Source organism: Denticeps clupeoides, unplaced genomic scaffold, assembly GCF_900700375.1.
Source record: "Denticeps clupeoides unplaced genomic scaffold, fDenClu1.1, whole genome shotgun sequence".
Lineage (NCBI taxonomy): Eukaryota > Metazoa > Chordata > Actinopteri > Clupeiformes > Denticipitidae > Denticeps > Denticeps clupeoides.
Genome location: NW_021629707.1, coordinates 52,248 through 73,379, shown reverse-complemented (window position 1 = coordinate 73,379; position 21,132 = coordinate 52,248). Strand labels below are relative to the sequence as shown.

General features: G+C 43.1%; 1 protein-coding gene across 7 annotated transcripts in view; it reads right to left on the bottom strand.

The window, feature by feature from the left end:
- Window positions 1-147: 147 nt before the first annotated feature.
- Window positions 148-21,132, bottom strand: part of LOC114772248 (histone deacetylase 5-like) — a 49,404-nt gene continuing 28,419 nt past the window's right edge. For 5 of the 7 annotated variants that reach the window (XM_028965260.1, XM_028965263.1, XM_028965261.1 and 2 more), the window contains 22 exons: window positions 20,486-20,591; window positions 19,913-20,046; window positions 18,255-18,386; window positions 16,769-16,881; window positions 14,882-15,001; window positions 13,507-13,741; window positions 13,166-13,371; window positions 12,274-12,564; window positions 9,106-9,268; window positions 8,004-8,137; window positions 7,775-7,895; window positions 7,140-7,189; window positions 6,900-7,007; window positions 6,743-6,798; window positions 6,444-6,531; window positions 6,197-6,316; window positions 5,973-6,070; window positions 5,685-5,803; window positions 4,759-4,892; window positions 4,517-4,601; window positions 4,219-4,375; window positions 148-4,064 (listed from right to left, as the gene is read on the bottom strand). In XM_028965260.1, the coding sequence (XP_028821093.1) occupies window positions 4,025-4,064; window positions 4,219-4,375; window positions 4,517-4,601; window positions 4,759-4,892; window positions 5,685-5,803; window positions 5,973-6,070; window positions 6,197-6,316; window positions 6,444-6,531; window positions 6,743-6,798; window positions 6,900-7,007; window positions 7,140-7,189; window positions 7,775-7,895; window positions 8,004-8,137; window positions 9,106-9,268; window positions 12,274-12,564; window positions 13,166-13,371; window positions 13,507-13,741; window positions 14,882-15,001; window positions 16,769-16,881; window positions 18,255-18,386; window positions 19,913-20,046; window positions 20,486-20,591 (2,810 nt within the window). In that variant the 3' untranslated portion in view covers window positions 148-4,024. The remainder of the gene's footprint in view (window positions 4,065-4,218; window positions 4,376-4,516; window positions 4,602-4,758; window positions 4,893-5,684; window positions 5,804-5,972; window positions 6,071-6,196; window positions 6,317-6,443; window positions 6,532-6,742; window positions 6,799-6,899; window positions 7,008-7,139; window positions 7,190-7,774; window positions 7,896-8,003; window positions 8,138-9,105; window positions 9,269-12,273; window positions 12,565-13,165; window positions 13,372-13,506; window positions 13,742-14,881; window positions 15,002-16,768; window positions 16,882-18,254; window positions 18,387-19,912; window positions 20,047-20,485; window positions 20,592-21,132) is intronic. The other 2 variants (XM_028965258.1, XM_028965259.1) reach the window with 1 other exon arrangement.

Below are 21,132 nucleotides of genomic sequence, written 5' to 3'. Positions count from 1 at the left end.
AAACGGCATGCTGATATTTTCCCATCAATACTCCCATTGTGAGCCTTGCTGCAGTTGCACGCGTACGGCCAGACGGGGGCGCTGCACACACACTTCCACAAAAAAAAAAAAAAAAAAAAAAAAAAAAGACAAGAGGAGAAGGGAAGGGCTGATTCAAAGGGACAGCGATTTTAATGAATAATAGTCACAGTAATAGATTGCTCAATTAGCGTGTATTGCACATGTGTACACATATATGCACTTTATATATACACGTGTATAGCAGGTCCTATACACCTTTTGTTTTGTTGCAACAGGAAAGCATTTGAGAGAACACAAAAAAAAAGTGGAATGTGCTTTGATCATTTCAGAATTTCTGCATTTTAATGACCAGGATGGAGAGAAAGAGCGAGAGAGAATGAAAGAGAGAGAGCAAATGAGTATATTTTAAAAATGTGTAAGGTTAAAAGACGGTCACATATTTAAACATCCAACCACAACCAAAGTGGAGATCGAAACACCAGCGCGCGCAGTGGAAGGACACAAATGTAAGAGACACACTTCTCTTTGCAAAGTCAAAAAATATACAATTACTCTTTGAACCTTGACGATCATAGGTCACTACATATACACAACGTATGAAATATCAATAAATATACATATTTACTGAATAGCAAAATAGTGTGGCATCAACAATAAAGCTATCTTCAATGGTGAATGAGTCAAAATAATTCAAATACACACACTCTTCTTTTTCCTGCCTGTACTTCTGGTGTGGACCGAGGCCCACATTCCTAAAAAAAAAAACGATCAGTCACACTCGTGACTTGTGTTTAGTTCTGCTGTGTGTGCATCTTAAAATGAGAATGTCTGCGAGTTGCTTGTTAAAATAGCATTATTCATTCAATCCCTGCACCCAACAATACAGCCAGTAACTTTTACAATGCCAAACAGCGTGGAGAAACAGGGGAAAAGAAGTGGTCAGTGATCGACATCAAACCATCACAAAACAAACAGCAGTTCCTGACACGTAGCACGTCCCCACACACCACAGTCACATGTAGGAGAAGCTGAAAACGGTGTATATTACAGCACGTCTGAATGGTGGGCACCGGGAAATGAGTGCGAGTTTGTTATATTTATTCTATTTGTTTCGAAGGTCTACGTCCGTGAAGGGGTTTAGAATTCAGTCTGTTAAACAGATGCAGATAGCCTCCATCTCCCCTCGGTGACCCCAGGCACACATGCTTCCACCATCAGAAGCAAAGGCCATGAAATGTTGTGGGAAAAGCTGGCCTATGTCAGACACAGTCGACTCAAAGTTGGGGAAGATTCAGTGTTTCTTACAAAGCATCCACAGAGGGACTAAAAATGAATGCTGCTGTAGACCCGACTCACTGTTACACTTGGCTAGAAAAGAATAAAAAAATCAAAACAACTGGCCATTTTATGAACATAGAAGTTGTAGCATCAACTGGTGCAGCACGTGAAAATGAGACGTTCGAGAGTTTGAAAGTGATCGCTATAATGAAATGATTATCAGTTAAAGAGAAATTTTCTTCAACTCCAAATAAATAAATAAAAACCAAGGGAGACACGTGCCTCTAATCAAAAATGAAAACAGCACATACATATGATGCGCCATATCTTACCAAAAGTGCAAAACCTTAGAAACCCCAAAAACCAAAGGGACACCTTTTCAACAGATGCATCACACACATAAATTCATACATATTAAGCACATCAAATATTTGAGGCAATCTTTAATAATAAAAAAAAAGATTAAAATATATTTTGTAAACATTTGTTGATTTATGTAAAAGTAAAAAAAAAAAAAGTCTAATTTATCATCGCAAGCGCCTGTTGAAAATGCACAGCATTTCAAATGACTGTTTACACACTGCGGGGTGACAACCAGCAAACACACCAACCTGCTCAGCGCAGGACCATTGGGTTAAAAAAAAAAAAAAAACAGGAACAGAAATCAGTGGAACCTTGTAAACCAATGGCGAGTGGCCGAGAGTTTTTCTGGGATGCTGTAGTGTTGCAAACAATTCAGTAAAGTGGCGCTATACCTTATTGCCTGGAAATGATTGGTCAAGTCACGTAATGATCAGTAAAATCACATAATTGTATTCTTTTTTTTTTTTTTTCCTCGAGGGTGCCTTTACTTTCTGGAAATTGACTCATTCCCGCATTGTGACAAAACAGACATCACTTCAAACTAACATACAAACATACTGTGCTTATGCAGTCCCAAAACTCCCAGAAATTGTTACTTTTCTTCTTATTTCCAAGTTATATCCACATCCAACTTACATGGATAAAACACTGAGGTTTTTTTCTTCTCTTTTTTTGTAGGTTTTTAGTATAAAAGAAAAGACTATGATAAAAAAGTGACAATATACAGTTCTTCCTCTAAATATGAATGGAAAATAGTTCGTTATTGATCCGTCTCCATCAAAGAATGAGAAAGAGGCAGAATTTCTTTTAATGTATGTACAGACAAGAAAATGTGACATAACAAATGAGTTGGTCATTGTCACGTATGTTCAGAATATTTATCAGTAAGTCCTAGTCCTGTTTGCCACATTAGGACAGTGGACCAACAAAGAAATAAAGAAGAGTACAAATAAAATAGGCTTAAGGTCAAACAACCTTCCACATTTAAACAGGAGCTATGCTCAAACACCTCTAATGAGAGAGAAACACTAGAGAAGAAGAATAACAGAGGAAGAAACAGAATCAGAACTATGTCCTCTGTCCTTGTGTCTAATGCAGTGCTTTCTCCCAAGGAAATTAAGGCAATCCGAAGTAAAAAGGAAAGCAAAAACACGTGAGTGAGACACTAGAGTAAAACTTGTGAGTTATCTCTGTTCTGTAGGGTGAGGGTAGAATCTTTTTGTAGAAAAGGCACCAAGTTCATCTTAAAACACATCTGTCTTCGACGGACACCCTGCTGCTCAGTCTCACTCTTTCATCATAGAGTGAGAGGCGCATATTTTATTCCCGGTCAGTCTCTGGGATGCCAGTGGGTTCAAGTGTGTGTTTTATACCAGTCGGTATGTGTATATGTGCGTGTGTGTGTCCAAACTGAAGCCACACGCTCATAAACGTGTTTTTTTTTTTCAAGAAATGTTCCTTTTATCTCTGCAACAAACTGAATGGAGTTGTGGCTTTGAAGAAGATGACAGAAAAACTTGTAAAAAAGGAAAGTAGCTTCCCTTGTGGCCTAAAAGTATCTTCAAATCACAACTGTTATCAAAGTATTGTACAATTTTATATATATACTTATATGAGCATGTGTATACAGGACACACAAAACCACATTTATATGCCTCTACATACATTATAGTTATATACGACTGTGTGCTTCTTTCAACTAAGTTTTGTACAGACGAACATGTATACCAGCCAATGAACAAGAGGAGGAAAGAGGTATACACTCTGTGACCGAGTGCGATTTTTCAAAGTGTTTTGTTCCACCATTTGGGAACCTATTTGGTGTTTATGTGTTTGTTAGTGACTGAGACAGTGTTGATGTCTTCTGAAGTATTTTTGCTGCTTGTTGGCTTTTTCCATTTCAAATGTCCTGAAGAGTGTTATTCCTCTATTTAAGAAAAAAATAGTAGCACAGGAAATGTACAGTACATTGCCATTCAGCCATCACCATGACAACATTCCAGTGACGTCGATTTTTAATATTTTTTTCGGCCCTCCTCAAACGAGAGTTCAAATAAACAAAGGCCTCAGAAAGTGTCCCGCCTCTTCCTGCTCATACCTGCCCATGAAATAAAAAACTCCTGCTGGCCCTATTAAGAGAGCATGTCCATCTCCGCTCGTCCCCACCCACGCACACATGGAACACACAAACCCGGGGCAGGAGAGACGCACGTGTGTCAGGCACCTCTGCAGGCACCGAAGGATCTGGCGTAGAGGTGGTGGTGGGGTGGAGAAATGGTTGCAGAGAGGGGAGGAAGGAGCTTTTGTCAAAGCGCGGTAGTCTCAGGGTGGGTTGCCGTGATTTTCCGATCCCATTGGCCCCCTACAACACTGGCTCCTCCTCCATTGGCTCCTCTGTGGCTCTAAAACCGCAAAGGAAGGAGAGAGAGAGATTTAGAAATAACTTAAAAGCCATATTAACCTGAACCAATTTTTTTTTAAAAAAAGATAATCGTCTTGTTTGTTAGGGTCAATACAATAAATAACACAATGTTCAAGGTTCCGTGCAGAACATACCTGCTTGTCTCCGTGGCTGCAGGAGCTGTCTCAGTGTCGACAGTCAGTGAGGCCATGGCAGTCACCGTGTCTGCCTCGTCCTTCTCTCTCCGCTGGGCATCCAGCAAACTCTGGCCCACAGTGGGAGCCAGCCTCTGCAGTGAGCTCCAGTGCTTGCCTGTGTGCATTAGAGTTAGACCGGAATTATGCTGATGTTGAGGCCAAGCAGAACTGGGTGCCTGTGAAGTTACTGCCAGTGCTTTTAATGCAACCTCAAAACTCCAAATTTTAGGCTACGCTGTGTCTGACTGCCACTCACTCTGTATTTCGATGACCCTCTCCAGAGAGGCGGCTGCTTTGGGACACGGCTTCTCTTGCAGAACCGATTCAGGCAGGGGGTCCAACTGCCAAAACACAGGACCATTCTTCAGTTAAATTCAGTTCTGTCTATAACTACATCCAAAACAACAGCAGGGGGTTGAAGAAAAGCAGCGTGCTGCACATGTAAACCTGACATTTTATTTTAACGTCAGTCACAGAAGTGTGTGTATGTGTGTGTACCTCGTCTCCAAGCAGCGCTGCCACACAAGACTCTGAGGCATCGCAGATGGCAGTGAGGTCATGCCCACCCTCTAGTGCCAGCACCACCCGTCCCCCTGCCAGTCTCATCAGCTGCTTGGTTAGGTGACCGAAACCTGAAAATTGCGTAGTGATGCTTATTATGAGCAGTACCAAAAAGTTTGGAGAACCATACATATCTAATTGATTGAACCAAAATCAAAGCATTTTACAGTCCCCATAGCTGCTTTTATGAACAACCCCTTAATGTAACACTTCATTTTATTGTTATTATAAAGCAAATAAATTATTCATTGTATACTGGAATTTAATTGTGCCTCTCAAAATGTTTGAGGTTGTGCTACTGTGTCTGAAGTGCTTTAACTCTGGCAACAATCTCAGTCGATGGCATCAGCAGCCAGCAAACATTACAGATAATGATACTGATGCCATGCTGACAAATTACTTTTAACACCTCCCACTATCAGCTGGAACCTTTTAACATATAACTAGGAGATTATTAAACTGCATGAGGTCTAGTATACATGCTGAGGTCTAAACATCCCATTTGAGAGTGTTTGTTTGAGCTATAATAAGTTTCGGGCCTAAAGCCATGTGACCTTGAGGCTCTGGCTCATAATCCACAACATTCTAAGGAAATGTTCTTTAAGAGTTACATTTATAACATACTGCTGCATTATACTGCATCTGCTCCTCAACATGTCAATAGGGGGTGCTATGCTGCAACAGATCAATGGATGAGGCAATGACAAGCACATCCAGATCAAGTTAAAGTGACTTTAATCACAGACACACACATATAATATCATTTTCATGAACCGCTGTGGGGAACATGCACATGTCCATGAATGGACACATTATGTTGACAGAAAGGGGGGGGTGCAGCCATTTTTGAGAACATTACTCACATTTAGCAGTGACGTTATATCCTCCGAGCGGAGACTGATGACCCTCAACCGCGTCAAACCCAGCTGACACCAGCACCACATCCGGCGAGAATTCGTTGGCTATGGGCATTACCACTGTCCTGTTTGTGACAGGCTTTGTTTTACTCACTAGCAGAATGATTCACAAGTGCACAGCGACTGTCTAAATGAGCCTGCAGATTGTATTCTATATTGTATATAATCTATAAATATAATCAATAAGATCTGCCAATATATGAGAAACACAGAACGAAATATTGCGTTACACACCTGAAGGCTGCAAGATACTCTACATCGCTCATGGGAGGGTCCACACCTCCGGTCCACGCAATGTTTACATTGAAACCTACACCTGGCCCGACCCCCACCTGAAACATTCAAACTTTCAACATCATTCGAGATAATTTCATGTTATTCCTTCATATTAACTCATTTTAATCATTAAATTCCCATTTATAGTAAAAACCACTGATGAATATGAGTTACTGGCTGACCTCTTCAGGAGCCCCACTGCCAGGAAAGAAGTTGCCATCATCATAGCGATGAAGGGATATGTATAGCACATTGGGGTCATTGTAGAAGGCCTGCTGGCTGCCGTTGCCATGGTGTATGTCCTGAAGTAAGAAAAGAAAGTCATGGTCTAGGGAATTTTTGCATTGCACAATGAAGGCACAAAAATGTGTTGTGAGACAATGATTTGAGGTCGATAAGCAGTATGTTGCGAGAGTGAGAAAGGCTTACCCAGTCCACAATGAGAATCTTGCCCACTCCCAGTTTCTGCTGCAAGAGTTTGGCAGTAATGGCCACCGAGTTGAAGAAGCAGAACCCCCTGCAAATGAACAAGCACAAATAAACACAGAGTGCCTGAAACACACACACACACACACACATACAGAATGCATAACAAACAGCACCAACACAGGATGCACTGATATAAATAATGCAGCTGAGTGTTTTAAAGTCAAATGAAGAGGCAACAGCGCTGGCCTTAGGCAAACTCCTCCTGGCCAACCAGAACGTGCCCCCTTCCCCCAACTTACATTGCTGTCGACTCCTCTGCGTGATGACCAGGTGGGCGAACCACAGCAAATCCATTCTGTTTGTCAAAGGGTTGAAAGAGCATACGACTATGAGCATAAGAATAAGCGTTCTGTTTTATTAAAGGATGTGCTGAAAATGACAGGTCAAAGGTCAAACCTTCAGCTCTCCAGCAGCCACTTTGAAAGCCAACTCGATGACGCAACCCACGGCCATACGCACAGCACCAGATGAGTGCATCTCATTCCATACAGTATCACTGTCCACCTGCAGGGGGCGTAGTCAAATCATTACATAACAAAAATAAAAATCTATAATCACCGATCAATATAATCATGGTGATGAAGTTATAAATTGTATTGTGGCATGGCTATAATGATGTGTGACATTACAACTCACCCCAATCCCTCCACATGGCAGTACAGCATACATTTTCTGACTGATGGGTCCTAAAAATGGAACACAGGGGGTTAAAATTACCCACAGTTCACCAGGTATTTGTTTTCATAAGCACCTGGAGGAGAAATCGACATGTCTCACCCACAGGAATCCACATCTTACATCTCTCTGACATTCTCTTAGGTTAGTTGGTAGAGTGGAGGGTGGGGCTTTTGGATCAACAATCTCTTCATTCAGTTCCTCTGGTATTTTGAAGCCCTCACATTTAATCAGTTTCCATGGGGGCAGGGTCAAGTTAAACAAGGGTCACGATGACGTCAGCTGCTGCCCCGTTCAGGGTCTTGCAGCTGGATCAGTCATGACCTGCCATCACCCCCACCCCCTTCAAATCAGTCCATCCCTCCCTCCGAGGTCCGCACCCCACCAACTCATCCCCTCTCTCTCCGACGGTGAATCAGAAGTGGAGGAGGATGTGCGTCTGGACCCTAAAAATACCCCTGTCTGTCAGAGGAGGTGAGGCTTCAGAAAGGCAGTGAGCCAGAAGAAGGGAATTCTTTTTATAAGCCTCACTACAGCTAACCAGCTAACCGTCCAAATGCAACATTTTCCTGCTGAGATGCTCAAGGGAAACAAACCTAAGAGCTTCTTGCTGTCCAGCTTCTGACGGTTCAGCGGGCTTGTTCCGTAGAGCAAGGTGTGGTACTCTGAATGGACAGTCTGGATCTCATCAAGGGTGGCCTTCCTTCCGCGAATCCTCTTCAAAAAACATCAAAGTTTTTAATGTTTCACCTTCCTTTTCTCATCTGTAATGCTCAGGCTAGCAGAGATTGACTCTGCAGCCACTAGGTGGCGTGGTGCCCTCACCTCGCAGCGCCCCAGAAGCCCTGTCTCCTGCAGCCTGGACCAGATGCTCTGGATGCGGCCGGCGTGCTCAGGGTGGATGTTTGTGTTCCCACACATGCATTGGTGCTTCAACATGAAGGTGTCATAAACCAGACCTGCCGAAACAGCAAAAAAAAACATTGAGTGAATGGAAATTTTCAAAAATTCAGAGGAACAAAATAAACGTTACTTTCACTTTAATATAGAATCCTATAAGGATGTTTGAAACATTCTTTGGGTACAGGAGGTCACTTTAAAGTAATTATTAATTTCACACCCTGAATAACAAAACATGTTAGAGCTGAAATACATTTATGGTACAACAATGTACTTCGGGTATTTTTAAAACTCATAAGCCATACATAAGCAAAGAAAACTGACATTTTCATGAACAAATGTGAACAATTAAGCAGGCTTCAGTAAAATATCACTGCATTTCACGAAGACACCGGGACATTAATAGCTCTTTGGCAGAGTCCATTGTTTATACATGCTCTTCTAATGTGTTGGCACCAAACATGTCCCTTTTGTGAAAGCGTTCGCTCCATTTTAAAACAAAGCGATTCCACCGAGACCAGCTCATGCATAAAAACAGACGGATGAAACGGTGGCATGACTTCATACCAAACGGAAAAAGCATCAACTTTTTTTTTCTTATTCTTCAGGAAGTTACCATATGAGTAAAGATGCACATGGGCAAGTATTTTAATGCAAATTATATTTGACTCTTCCTGGCACTAGCTACACTATCTAGCTAATGTTAATTCACGCTAATCTTAGAAAACACAGTAAACATGCATGCATATGCCACAAGCTCTATAAAATACAGCCAATATTACCCAAAATGTCATTTTAGGTAATGCATAAAGCATTTAAATGCCTGTTCATATTCTTCATACAGTATGTAGTACAGTTAATGTACTCACTTACTTTGTGATTGACTGCAGTAGTGACAGAGGATGGGAGTCAAAAAATAATACTATTCTTACTAGGAATAAAACGACCTCCTATGTAAACTAGTTAAATTGATCCTTTGATATAGCCCCAAAACACAGCTCCAACAAGGAGGCCAGCCTGTAGTTACCTGTAGTAAAGAGGTGTTTGATAGGGGGCTCATTCATGGGTGCTCCTTTAAGACTGGCTGTGGCAGGGGAGGACTGGGCCCTTCCCAGAGGTCTGTGGGGCATGCCTGCAATGGACAGGGAGGCCTGGAATACATTTAGCTGCTGCATATGCTGGTCGGAAAACTGCAAGAAAGGGAAAAAAGGGGAGAGACAAAAATGTCAGGCTAAACTTTGATGATATAACGTCACATTAACAGGCATCCAGAGGCCTATTCAGACACTCCACTAAATGTACCTCCTGATACTTGGGCCCCTTTGACAAGATCAGACTGTTGCAAATGGAACAAAGCTACATTTCCGTATCTATTACATTTCATTTAGTCTAAGATTAGCACTCAGTGATCTCTACGCTGTCATCAAATACAAAAGCCTGACTTCAAGAAAAAAAAAAGCCTTAACAAAGCACATTCTCTTCTCATTAGCATTGTGCAGAGACCAAAAAGAACCGCTAAGGTAAGTTACATTAGAAAGCTGCAACAGTTGGTAAATATTAACAGAGAGAAGTGGCTGGGCTAAATTAAGCCTGGAACAGACTAAACACAGGGCTCTCCGCAGAGGCCGGCCGACCGGCACACGTGTTCAGCCCTGCAAAAAGCAGGCAGAAGGAAGGGGGCTCTGCAGCCATTCATGCCAAAAAGGTACTATGCAGACACCCCACCTGTAAACACACATGCAGGGGGAGCAAGATCTGTTTTCTGTCGGGTGGGAAAGAAATGCGACATCACGGTGGGAGGAGGGATGGAAAAAAAAACCGAATGGCTTCTTTTCTAATAAGAGGTTAAGTTTAATTGTATGGTTACTGTGAGACCTTGAAGCGAAAGGGACACACACATAAACACACAAAACACACTCTCTGTCCCGATCTTTCCATGCGAGGTGCTGAAGGAGATGCGGTAAACACCCCCCCCCCCCCCCCACCCCCCCCCCCATTCACTGCAATGCAAGCGAGGGCCATTTGTATTCAAGACAACGGAGCAGACGAGTGAAGCAGAGACACCCACACGCACCCTGAATGTGTGGGGAAAGCGTAGTTCGAGTTAAGGCTGGTGCGTGGGTGAGTACGAGTGGCGGTGGTCGGGGGACTTCAGTGAATGACTGGAGTGAATGTAGAAAATGTTTGTGAAGATGCTGTCTCCTCAATGCCCGCTGCATTGCCCACTTATCATTATTATTATTATTTTTTAATTTAACTCGTCTCCCCTCTTCCACAGCAGCCCATCATCAAAAATAGATCTGCCAAGACCCACACGCTCCCAGGTGAGATCTGATTGGGTGTAAAGTGCATGGCAGGAAGGTGGGGGAGAGATGGAGAGAGAGCGAGAGAGATGGATGGAGGGATGAAGAGACAGAAAAGAAAGGGTGGGGGCTGCAGGATGAATCACCAAGGAGAGATGAGTCAGAGACGAGTCCATTCACTGAAATGAGGAATGAAAGAAAAAAAAAAGAAGAAGAAGGCACCGAGGACAAGAAGAGGGGTGTGTGTGAGAGGGAGAGTGAAAGACGCACACTGAATTTCAATGCACTTCTCTTTTGAGAACATTTTTCTCAATGATCTCTGGGATGGGAGGGAGTCGGCTGCCTCCTCCCCTCCGCACACAAAACACACCAGCAGCTGTGTGGTTTTTCTGGAGCTGAAAGAGCTTTTAAAACCACGTCAATCCCACCTTTTGGATGGGCGAACGCCTCGAGGAAGAATGAATGAACAGAGATGCCGCAGTCGCTAATGACTGAGTCAAAAGTAAATAAAGACATACATACAACGCTCATTTCATCCATTTACCGCCATGAGAGTACAGGAAGTTTTGAGTTCAAACTTTCCAATTGATTAGCCCTTTTTAAAAAAGCTCCTTCTCGGAATAAAAAACACTTTACTCCAGAATTTGAACTATTTGCAAAAGTTGTGAAAGGGGAACTGGGATGAATGTGCCACAAGCTATTCATCCTCAAGAGCTTGCTCCCTTCTTCAGCGCCGGCTAAGCGCAATGACTCACCGGGTGGGTGGATGGATATGAAAGTGTCCTCTCTTTTTTTGGGGTGATGTTTTTTTTTTTTTTTTTCTCCCCCCCAGGATTATTTCCACCTCTCCCCCATGAGAGGGATACCCTCCAGTTTCAAGTAGCACATCCTCTGCACCACCGTCCCCATCCAGAGCTTTGAATCTCAGAAGGTGGCGGCCTCTTGAGGGACCTACGTAACAAGGTATTTCGGCGCGCATCAGAATTCCTGCAGCCGCCCTCAGGTCTGGTAAAGTGCATTAGCATAATTGTGCCTCCCGATGAGTCAATGCTCGTCCTCGCCAATTTCACGCCACATCCGCCCACGGAGTGGTAATTGCGGGCCGACATTGGCTGCCTGTAAACAGCAACGGTAACAGTGCGGCACACCTTCGGCCGGCTGGGCGGCTCTCGTTCTGAAACTCTCTGCACTGTGCAGCCTCCCATCTTTTGTTGGAGGCCTGAATAAATCATTACGCAATAGATAATGCATGACATTTTCTTGGGGATTATGAAATCTTTCAGCTAAAGCACTAGTGTGAACAGGGCTGAAACTGAAGGATCATTTTGACAAGCATATCGCCATACAGCCACCAGCCCTTTAGACGACTCGGCGAACACTCCCCAATAAAACGTTTCATTCCAATTCAAATGAATATGTCAGCACTCTGAGCAACATTTTATAGCTTTGTTATAAATAATGAAAAGGCTCTATGTTTTCATGACCTCCTTAAAAGTGTGGGGGGTGGGGGAAAAATCGATACGACAATATGTTGAGATACATTATTGATTTGGTGGCATTCTGTGTTGATGAATCTGAAGCTGAACATTTAAACTATTTTTTTAAAAGAACTCAAGGCAATTTTCCCCACACAGCAGTGCCGTTATGGTGAAAAGATTTCATGATCATCAACACATCAACATGGTATTCTACCTTGGGATTATTTTGGGGATTTCACCACTATTCAACTGAAAACCTTCAGAAAAAGAAAGTCTCATGTCTTGTGATTGAAAGCCAGTTCAGCTTCTCTCCTTAAAACTCATCAAACACCAACAAAATCACTGGATACACACTGAAGTCGTGCACGTAATGTAGTTACACCATTAGAACAGTGTTGTGCACTGTGTCCTCACCTGTCCATAGGGGACACCCTCTTCATCACACTCCTTTAGCTCAATAGCTTCATCTTCATCATCCTCCTCCTCCAGGTCACTTTCAGTGCTCTCGCCTTTCAGAGCCATGACACGTTCAGAGGGGGGTGACGTCTCACCAGACCCGTCCTTCTGTAAACGGGGATCGTGCCCGTGATCAAGCCCCTCCCCTCGGCCCTCCTCCAGCATCTCAGCCGTCTCTGTTAACTCCTCCTCAGTCTCCTCAGGGTGGGTGAGCGGTTGCCGAGGAAGTTCTGTCCCTTTTGACAGGATCTACAAGGAAACAGATTCACAGAAGAACTTATAGATTTCATAGCCATAGCTATAAAGCTAATCTGCTGTATAACCTACATAACAGGTTTGCTAAAAATATCTATTTGCAATAAAATAATCTAACTTTCAGTAAAACCTTATCTTCTGTTTATGATGACCAAATTGTTTTACTAGTAGTAATGATCTCTTTCTTCACGTAACCTGAGTAAGGAAATCTCATCAGGTCCCAGTACAAAAAAAATTACCCCACAAGACATTTTTTTTTTACCAAAAAGTATACAGGGAGCTCTAGACTTTCATAACTTACAATACGCTGGTAGTAGCCTGGTGGGTAACACACTGGCCTATGAACCAGAAGACCACAAAGTCACAGGTTCAAACCCAAAATATTACTGTTGTGTCCATTAGCAAGACACTTAAATTACACTTAAACTCCCTGTCACTACTGATTGTAAGTTGCTCTGGATACTGGTGTCCGATAAATATAAATGTAATACGTTGCCTAATAAAATAAATTACACAATAAAAGAATGAAAAAACTGACGGAAATATTTCAGATTAGCTATTTCAATTATTAGTCTCTCAGCATGCTGCCCCCTACCTTGTTGAGCTGGTACTGCTTCTGCTTCTCCAGGAAGTGCTGATGCTGCTGCTGCATGACAAGTTGCTGCAGGGCCTGAGGACTTTGGGGGAGGGGTGCTGACTGGGTGCGGCTCAGGGGCCGGTGCCTTGGCAGCTTGTTCACTGTACGCATGTTGTTGGACACGCGCTCGCCTGTCACCAAGGGTGACTGGCCGTACATGGGCACTGGGAGGAGAAGCAGCCATAATGGATATGAGTGAAGGAGTTGCAGAAACATGGGATGCTTCTTGATGCGCTACAAAGACACTAGTTCGCACAGTGCAGTACTTAAAAGTAGTCGTGTGTGTTCTGGCTGTGTACCTGCTAGCAGGGCGCTCTGCTGGCGGGCCTGTTCCAGCAGCAGCACATGCTGGAGGAGAGAGGAGTGAGAGTGGCTGTTGGCCTGGGGGGGCTCAGGGTCGTGGGGAGCCCCGGGTGGTAGGCAGGCTGGCAGAGAGGAGGTGCTGACAAACTTCCCCGTCAGCGCACCCCCCTGACGCATGGTTTGGATTGCCTGCCGCTCTGCCTCTTGCTGTGCAGAGAGCTTCTGGGGAGCCTGGCAAAAGAACAATAAAGTATAAAAACACACAAACAATAGATAAAGCACACACCAAATATGCTTGTATTCTTGTATTTCCCAATAAGAACTGCATCTTTAGGACATCTCAGGGCGGATTCAACACATTTATCTTTCAAATGAAACCAGTTTGGGATTAAACATATGCAGGGTTTGGACATAACTGAGTAGTTGTTTTTCACTCAGTGTGGCATCTGCCATCGCAAGATCAGTTACAGAAAAACATTTTTTTTAAACAGCATGATGCATGTTTCATGCATTCCATATAACGCAGGAGTGGCACATTGGAACAGACAGTGTATTTACAAAAAATGTTTTTATTAAATTTCAGTGTTAGTTGAACTAAAACTGGACTTTAAATTACATTTTAAATGTAAAATTTAAATCGTGCACTGAAAGGTGCATACTCCTGCCAGTGTTGTTCTTTGATAGGGATGACATGGGCCATTGCCCAGGGTGGCATCATGGGCATCACCATTTTATTGACCATTGGGGAGTAAGGGCACCCTTCATTTGTGAAGCGTACCTGCTGCTTGCTCGCCAGACAGCACCAAACAGGTTAGGGCCGCCCCTGACTCCTGCATCTGTCACGTCTTGGTCAAAAAGCAGAGAGATTTGGATCCAATTGAACACACACACTTTTTGACCAAGACGTGACAGAAGCACAACAGAGTTTGCATTCTTTGTGCACTCCATGATCACTTGCTTTGTCATCTGACTTCAGATAACACCATAACTACAAGGGTTCAGATAACACCATAACTACACCATAACTAAAGCTGACAGCCTGTAAAGTCGCCCAATCCTGCACTCAACAAATTCTTGGTTTACAACATCACAGTTCACCTGGAAAAAGTATAATTTGGAAAATCAGCATGTTCAAAACCACATGTTCACATGGATAGTAAACCGATTCCTCTTTGTGATTGTACACTGGGACAAGGACAGTGGTCTGATTAAGTCGTCACCATGCACAGTTTAGTTGAGCTACTGACAGCGAAGAGATCTATTGGACGTTGCATAACCCTTTCATGAAACTGCAGCAGTACAGCACGGATGCCATACATTCGAAGAAATGAGGATGGAGGCTACAGGGCGTAGGGTTGGTGGGGTACTCACTGTGATGTGTGCATTGGCAGGCAGTCCCAGAGAGATGTTGGGCAGAGAGGGGGATGTATAGAGGCTCAAAGGACTGGCCGTCCCATCCGCATTCACCGACTGATGGAGGGTTCGTAGCTGCTGCGTTGATAAGACAGGCAGACCAAAACAAGAAAAAGCAAGGAAAAGGAATGAGAGGATGTTTTGCACACTTCTTGCTACATAAAAATGTGAACAATCATCAAAAAAATAATGAATGATTAGATTAAATAATTCCACCCACTGCCTATTCTTCTTTTCATCAAACCCTCTGAGCAGTAATTGGTCAGGTGGAAGGTTAAGCATGCTTCCTTTAAATAATTCCCAGTCTGTAATTCTGGTTTAATTGCGCTGATCCCTGCATTAGGCTGGAAGTTTGTGGGTTGGTGGGGGTGCACCAGCTGAGTTCTGTCACTTTGAGGCCACCAAGCCAAATGAAATGGAACAGTTTTATGACAGGAAGCACTTATTCACTCCGAAAAGTACTGAGCTTTTAGTTTCTTGCAGCAGTCTAAAACGAGCCCTTCTCACTGTTTCTATGTGCGTGTGTTCCAGTTATAGTGGGCATACCACCTCCTCAGAAGTTCTGCGAAAACCCGAATGACTGACGTCATGAGCGCTTTACTCAATGGAATCATAAAGAATTGGCCAGGGTAGGGAACATATGCATTTTGTTGGCGATTTGCGCTACATTGGAGAATGATGTCAGTGCTCCATTCTCTACGAGCATCAATTTGCTGGCTGGATGCTGGCCTACAGCAGCGCCAATATAATAAACTCTGCAGCGGCTTTGAGTGCACAGGGTGCTAAAAAGACAGCCACTATGTCACTGTTGCCACTGCCATTTCGCCAGTCTGCAAGATTGGAAGCAAGTGTGGAGAAAAATGTACACCAGGGATGTAAACGTTAAACATTATTTATGTAGCTCCACTTAGATGTACAGTAGATTTTGCAGATTGACATGGATCGGTGGATTGTTCAGGCTCTGGGTCAAACTGTCCAGTTACAGGGAAGAAAAAAACAATAGAAAATCACTGTGCTTGGTCATCTATCATCTGCATCCTGCAGTTAAAAGTTTGAGATGACTTCCACGAAGTTGATGCCCATTCTGAAGCACATGACTCAGTATGACGAGTATGATCTTTACCAACCTCAACATCTTTTTGAGATTTTGGACACAGACATGAAGATCTCAAAACCCTCTAATTGTCTAATTGTGAATTGTCTTTTGCAAAATTAGTGTCCATTTCTCCAGCAGAAGAAACTGTCGCAATATAGTTAATTTCCATATATTTATGTATAACATGTCTATTGAAAACTTGTGTGTTCATTTACAACTTCTTTATAAGACAGAGCACCATTAAATCCAAAATTCACTGGTTCACAAATCATCTGACAACAAACATCTTGACAGAGCCACTCACAGGGGTGAATAATGGCTCACCTTGACCCGATAGTGCAGCATCCACGCTCAATGCTTAATGGAGCTCAGAGAGAGCGCAGAATTACTGCCAGACCAGGATGACCTTGTAGTACAAGAGAGAAATGATTTTCTCCTCAAAGACACTGGACGCTGTCCAGAGGGGTTGTTGCGGGACCTCTAGCAGGGTCAATGTGAAGTTTTTTTATAACTGCCCGTGTTTCTTAAATCTCATACTCTGGCAATTACGCTGAAAAAGTCAGAACAATTTCCCTCTGTTCTTATCTGGACCTGAACTTTGGCCCCTCTTGCTCAAGGTTAAGCTGTTTCCTTGTTTATCTGATTGCACAGCTTTGGCTTCACAATTTGCACACTTCACAATATGAATAAATAGTAGGAAGACACAGATGAATATTATCCCGAGACCAGACTGTTCCTCATTCCCTTACCTCAGCGTGGATATTGGGGACAGAACCGCTGGAGCCGTTCTCGGCGATGGCCGTGTTTGAGCTGTTGGGGGAGCTGGGCCCTGAGCCAGGGGCGCTGCTGCACATGGAGGACACTGCAAAGACAAGCAGCAAAACCACAGCCAATCAGCAATGGCACAGTGGCCCGCAGAAACAAATCTGCACCGCGTGCTATGGCTGTTCAGAATACACCATTATACCGACAACAACCAAAGAATCAAAGAATTTGTGCAACACTAAAAACACAAGAACTGTTGGGCTGGGAGCCGGTTCAAACATCACGTTCTTTTCATTTAAGTTTAACTTTAGATGCATCCTGTCATAAACAATGCAAAACGCCTTGAACCAGCACAGCATAGCTGAAACGCAAACATACATTTCTGGATTGCTTTCAAGCTAAAAGTGAGGCTTGTTAATGCTTCAGAACATCCTGAAGGTCCCTTGTTGGTCTTTACTCCATACAAGTCTGCATGCAAGGTAATTAGTTCCCTCATTTCTAAATCATGTGCTCAAGATGAACATACCATTGAGTTTAGGGTAGGGTATATAAATGCAAATAACTTCATCTGTACCACTGTACAGCTCACAACATCAGCAGTTTATAACAAAATCGTTTAATTTATACTCTCAACGTGGCAATTTGTTACCGGTGCCACTTAAGCAAATTAGACCACAACTGTTCAGATGCACACTGATGCAAACATAGTCATTCTCACCCCTCAATCCCAACCCTCGGCCAATCCCCTTCTGTGCTAAGCGTAAACTAATCCACACAAAGCTGCCTCCTTGAGAAGCCATCTTCTTATTTGCTGCCTGTACAACCCCCCCCAGCCGCTCCATCGCCGTCAACAACGAGCTATTTTGGCTAGCCTCCAATAAATCTATTTATAGCCGATTGGAGAAATAAATAATGAAGTAAACCCAAGCACTCCACTTCTTTCATTAGCAGATGAAAAGGATGAAGGGGGCGCACAGACAATGAAACACACAAGACAGCGGTGCGACTGCTGCCACCGCTGAAACGAAGGCCATGCTAAAGTGTGCACACTGCCTTACGGTGAGTGAGCGTAACCACCCACCCCACTCCAGCAGATGGCCGCTTCTCCAGAAGGTCCAGAGGTCAGGGCCAACGTGCTTTTTTTTTTTTTTTTTTGCCAAATCGACAGCCATCAACAGCCATTTATTTTTTCCTTCTGGCAGGGGTTGGAGCATCATGGTCCTTGTTAACCTGCTTAGTGGCTTACAAGGCAGGTCCTGTACCTGCAGTGACCACTTGGTCCTTGGGCTCTGGTCCTGGTTATCAGGGGGTGAAAGAACGAACACAGTCGGCTGGACGGTGCAGAAATAGCAACAGCATTTCAGGACCATTTGCTGTAAAAGCCTGTGGTAAAAACTGTCTGCTGACTCTGGAGACTTGATTGCATTTGTTTGTGTGTTTGTGTGTGTGTGTGTGTGTGTGTATGCTCACCTGAGATCTCGATAGCTCTCTTCTTGAAGGTGCTGATTACTGTCCCATCTTTTCGCCTCAGGAGTGGGCTGCTGCGCCGCTCAGCAACCTTCTGTTTTAACCGCGACCGCACCTTCAGGTTAGGCTCAGAGGCTGGAGAACAGAACAATTAATGCAATTAACAGAACCATCCCACACATACCAGTACCATGCACAGTTCCACTTAAATTATAAAAAGACAGAAACAGTCACATACATCATAGAAATTCATATAAAGAAGTATATATTTTCATTTATAGAGACATATATTACATACATCTTCTTATTAATTTAACAATAAATGCTGTTATGATGCTTCTGTTGATATTTTGCTAGGCAACCATAACCTGTTACTGAATTTGTCAGAGGAAATTTTTAACAGCAATTGAATATTTACCGAATTAAATTTTGTTGCTAAAAGGAGAAACCAACATACCACAAAAATCATTACATGCTCTACTTCACTTCTTCAAGCATGGCACATGTACAAGCATACAGGCACGCCCTGCGTCTGCAGTACACCTTACACAGACACAAACTAACCTAAAGGTGGCAAAAGGGGAAGGTTTTGGTAATGAAAATATACAAAGCAGAGGGGGCGGCTTAAAATAGAAACTGGGGCAATTATGCAAAAGGCCAAGTCTTTAAAGCAGCTCGATTAGGCCTCGACGGCCGGCCTGCGTCACTCACATCCTGCTCAATGTGGAGCACAGGGGACTTTGGGTCTAATGCTATCAGGGGCATTATTGTGGCTTTAATTTGATTAAAAGTAAAAGTGTTTGAGGCACAGCTAGCCCGCCATGTTTATGTGTGTCTGCATTAGGAGGGGATAAAAGGGGAAACACAGACGTACGCAAAGACATGCATGCATAGTGAGGTCATATTATGCAAAGAGAGCTCTGTAAAAGGTGCACACAGGGTACAAGTGGGGTAATGAAATGGAATGATTTAATCTGTGTCTCAGTCACATGATTGTAAGTGAGTTCATTCACTTGATGTATTCTGTGCAGAAACACACCTATCTGACTCCGCACACAAATAATAAATTCATCTTCCTGTTACAGATTAATTAAAGCGGATATTTGTTAAGTGTCTCCAATGGGTGGGTGGGTCAGTGCACATGTGCAGTGGATGAAAGTGATGACCCCAATTCAAATACAAAACTTTTTTCCCACCTTCATTGCGACCTGTATCATGCACAATTTAATTATAAAATGAACAAATATGTTAACTATCAAAAAAAGTACAATGAGCTGGTTGTACACGAAAGGTGAGAAAAAATTATTGGTTATGGGAATTTTTTACATCACAAAAACAGGCATTTTAACAGGGGTGTGTACACTTTTTATATCAACTGTGTGTATGTGTGTGTGTGTGTGTGTGTTGCTGTTGCCCACTGGTCTAGGTCCACTGCTGCTGTGATGACTCACTCTGACTCACACCTGCAGATACGCCACAGGAGTGAGAGAGTGTCCACACACACACACACACACACACACACACACACACACTGGAGGGCTAAATCTGAGCTGCGCACATAAGCATACCATAAACACACACACACACTCACACACACACACACACACACTCACACAGCTGGAATACAAAGGATGATAGAGCACACAAAGTGACCTGCCCACCTGTCTTGCGTAGGGGGAAGTCATCTTTGCCTTCGTAGGCACCAAGAAGGGGCGGCAATTTGTAAGAGGGGGGGGTCCCAGGGGTGTTACTCTGAGGTGGAGAACTCTGGTCCAGGGATGTGTGGTGTGCACCCCTGAGGTACCAAAGAACAATTATTATTAACAATTTTGCATTAACTCTGAAAGCTTTGTGTTAGAACACAAATCCACTGACATTAAGCTTTTAGAAATGTGTCTCAATCAGAATTGCGCAGTGAAGACACACCACAGGATATGACAGACAACATTCTTCATGACTGGTCTGTATTTGCTTGTGTGATAAAGCTCTTTGATTGGTCTTTAAATGACATTCCATTTATCTGATGGGGCTCTCTGATTGTCTTTAAATAGTGTTATTTTTTATGGGGTTTCTGATTGGTCTTTGGACTGGATTGGCCTTTAAAGCACATTGCAGTTGATAAGGATTCATGAAGGATTTATGATTGGATGATTTGGTGATATGGTCCTACAACTGGCCTTTAAAATGACGTTTGATGATTTCACCAGGCTCTGCGATTGTTTTTTACAACTAACCAGCACTTCTGAGGGAAGGAATGGTTGAGTCCACCAGGAGTGGGATCTTTCTTGCTCAGAAGGAACTCTTGGAGCTTGAGCTTGACCTCTGTGCTGGCAATGGCACCTGTCAGGGGAAACAAACATGAAGGAGCGCTCACGATGGCATTAATGTTCAACAAATTTTCACTCATGACACAAATTATCATATTTTAGTTTGCAGCTGACAACTGCAAACTATTTTTTTAAACCATACCAGGCAAAAGTGTGGACACACAGGAATACAGGAAGCTTAGTATGTTTCATGAATCAGCTACTTCCCTTTCCTGGTATAACTGCTTTGCATACTATTTTCATCTTCTTAGGAAACATGAGGACGAGATGCTCATTTAAACAAGTCTTTTAGGACTGTCTGAATACCATCCCCATTGTCTAACTGCAAGTGTTTGAGAGAAGCCAAGAGCGTTAAACTACAATACCTCACATGTGTTGTTTAATAATGTGGATGTGAAATGTAAAAAAAGTCAGAAATACAAGGACCCAGCTGTGTCAAAACTTTTGACAGGAAATATTTGCTTAGTGTTTGAATATCAAGTATTTGATGTCAAGTTGTCACTACGTTTGCCTTCAGATGGTCTCTCTGACTCTTGATACTGAGATTATTTGCA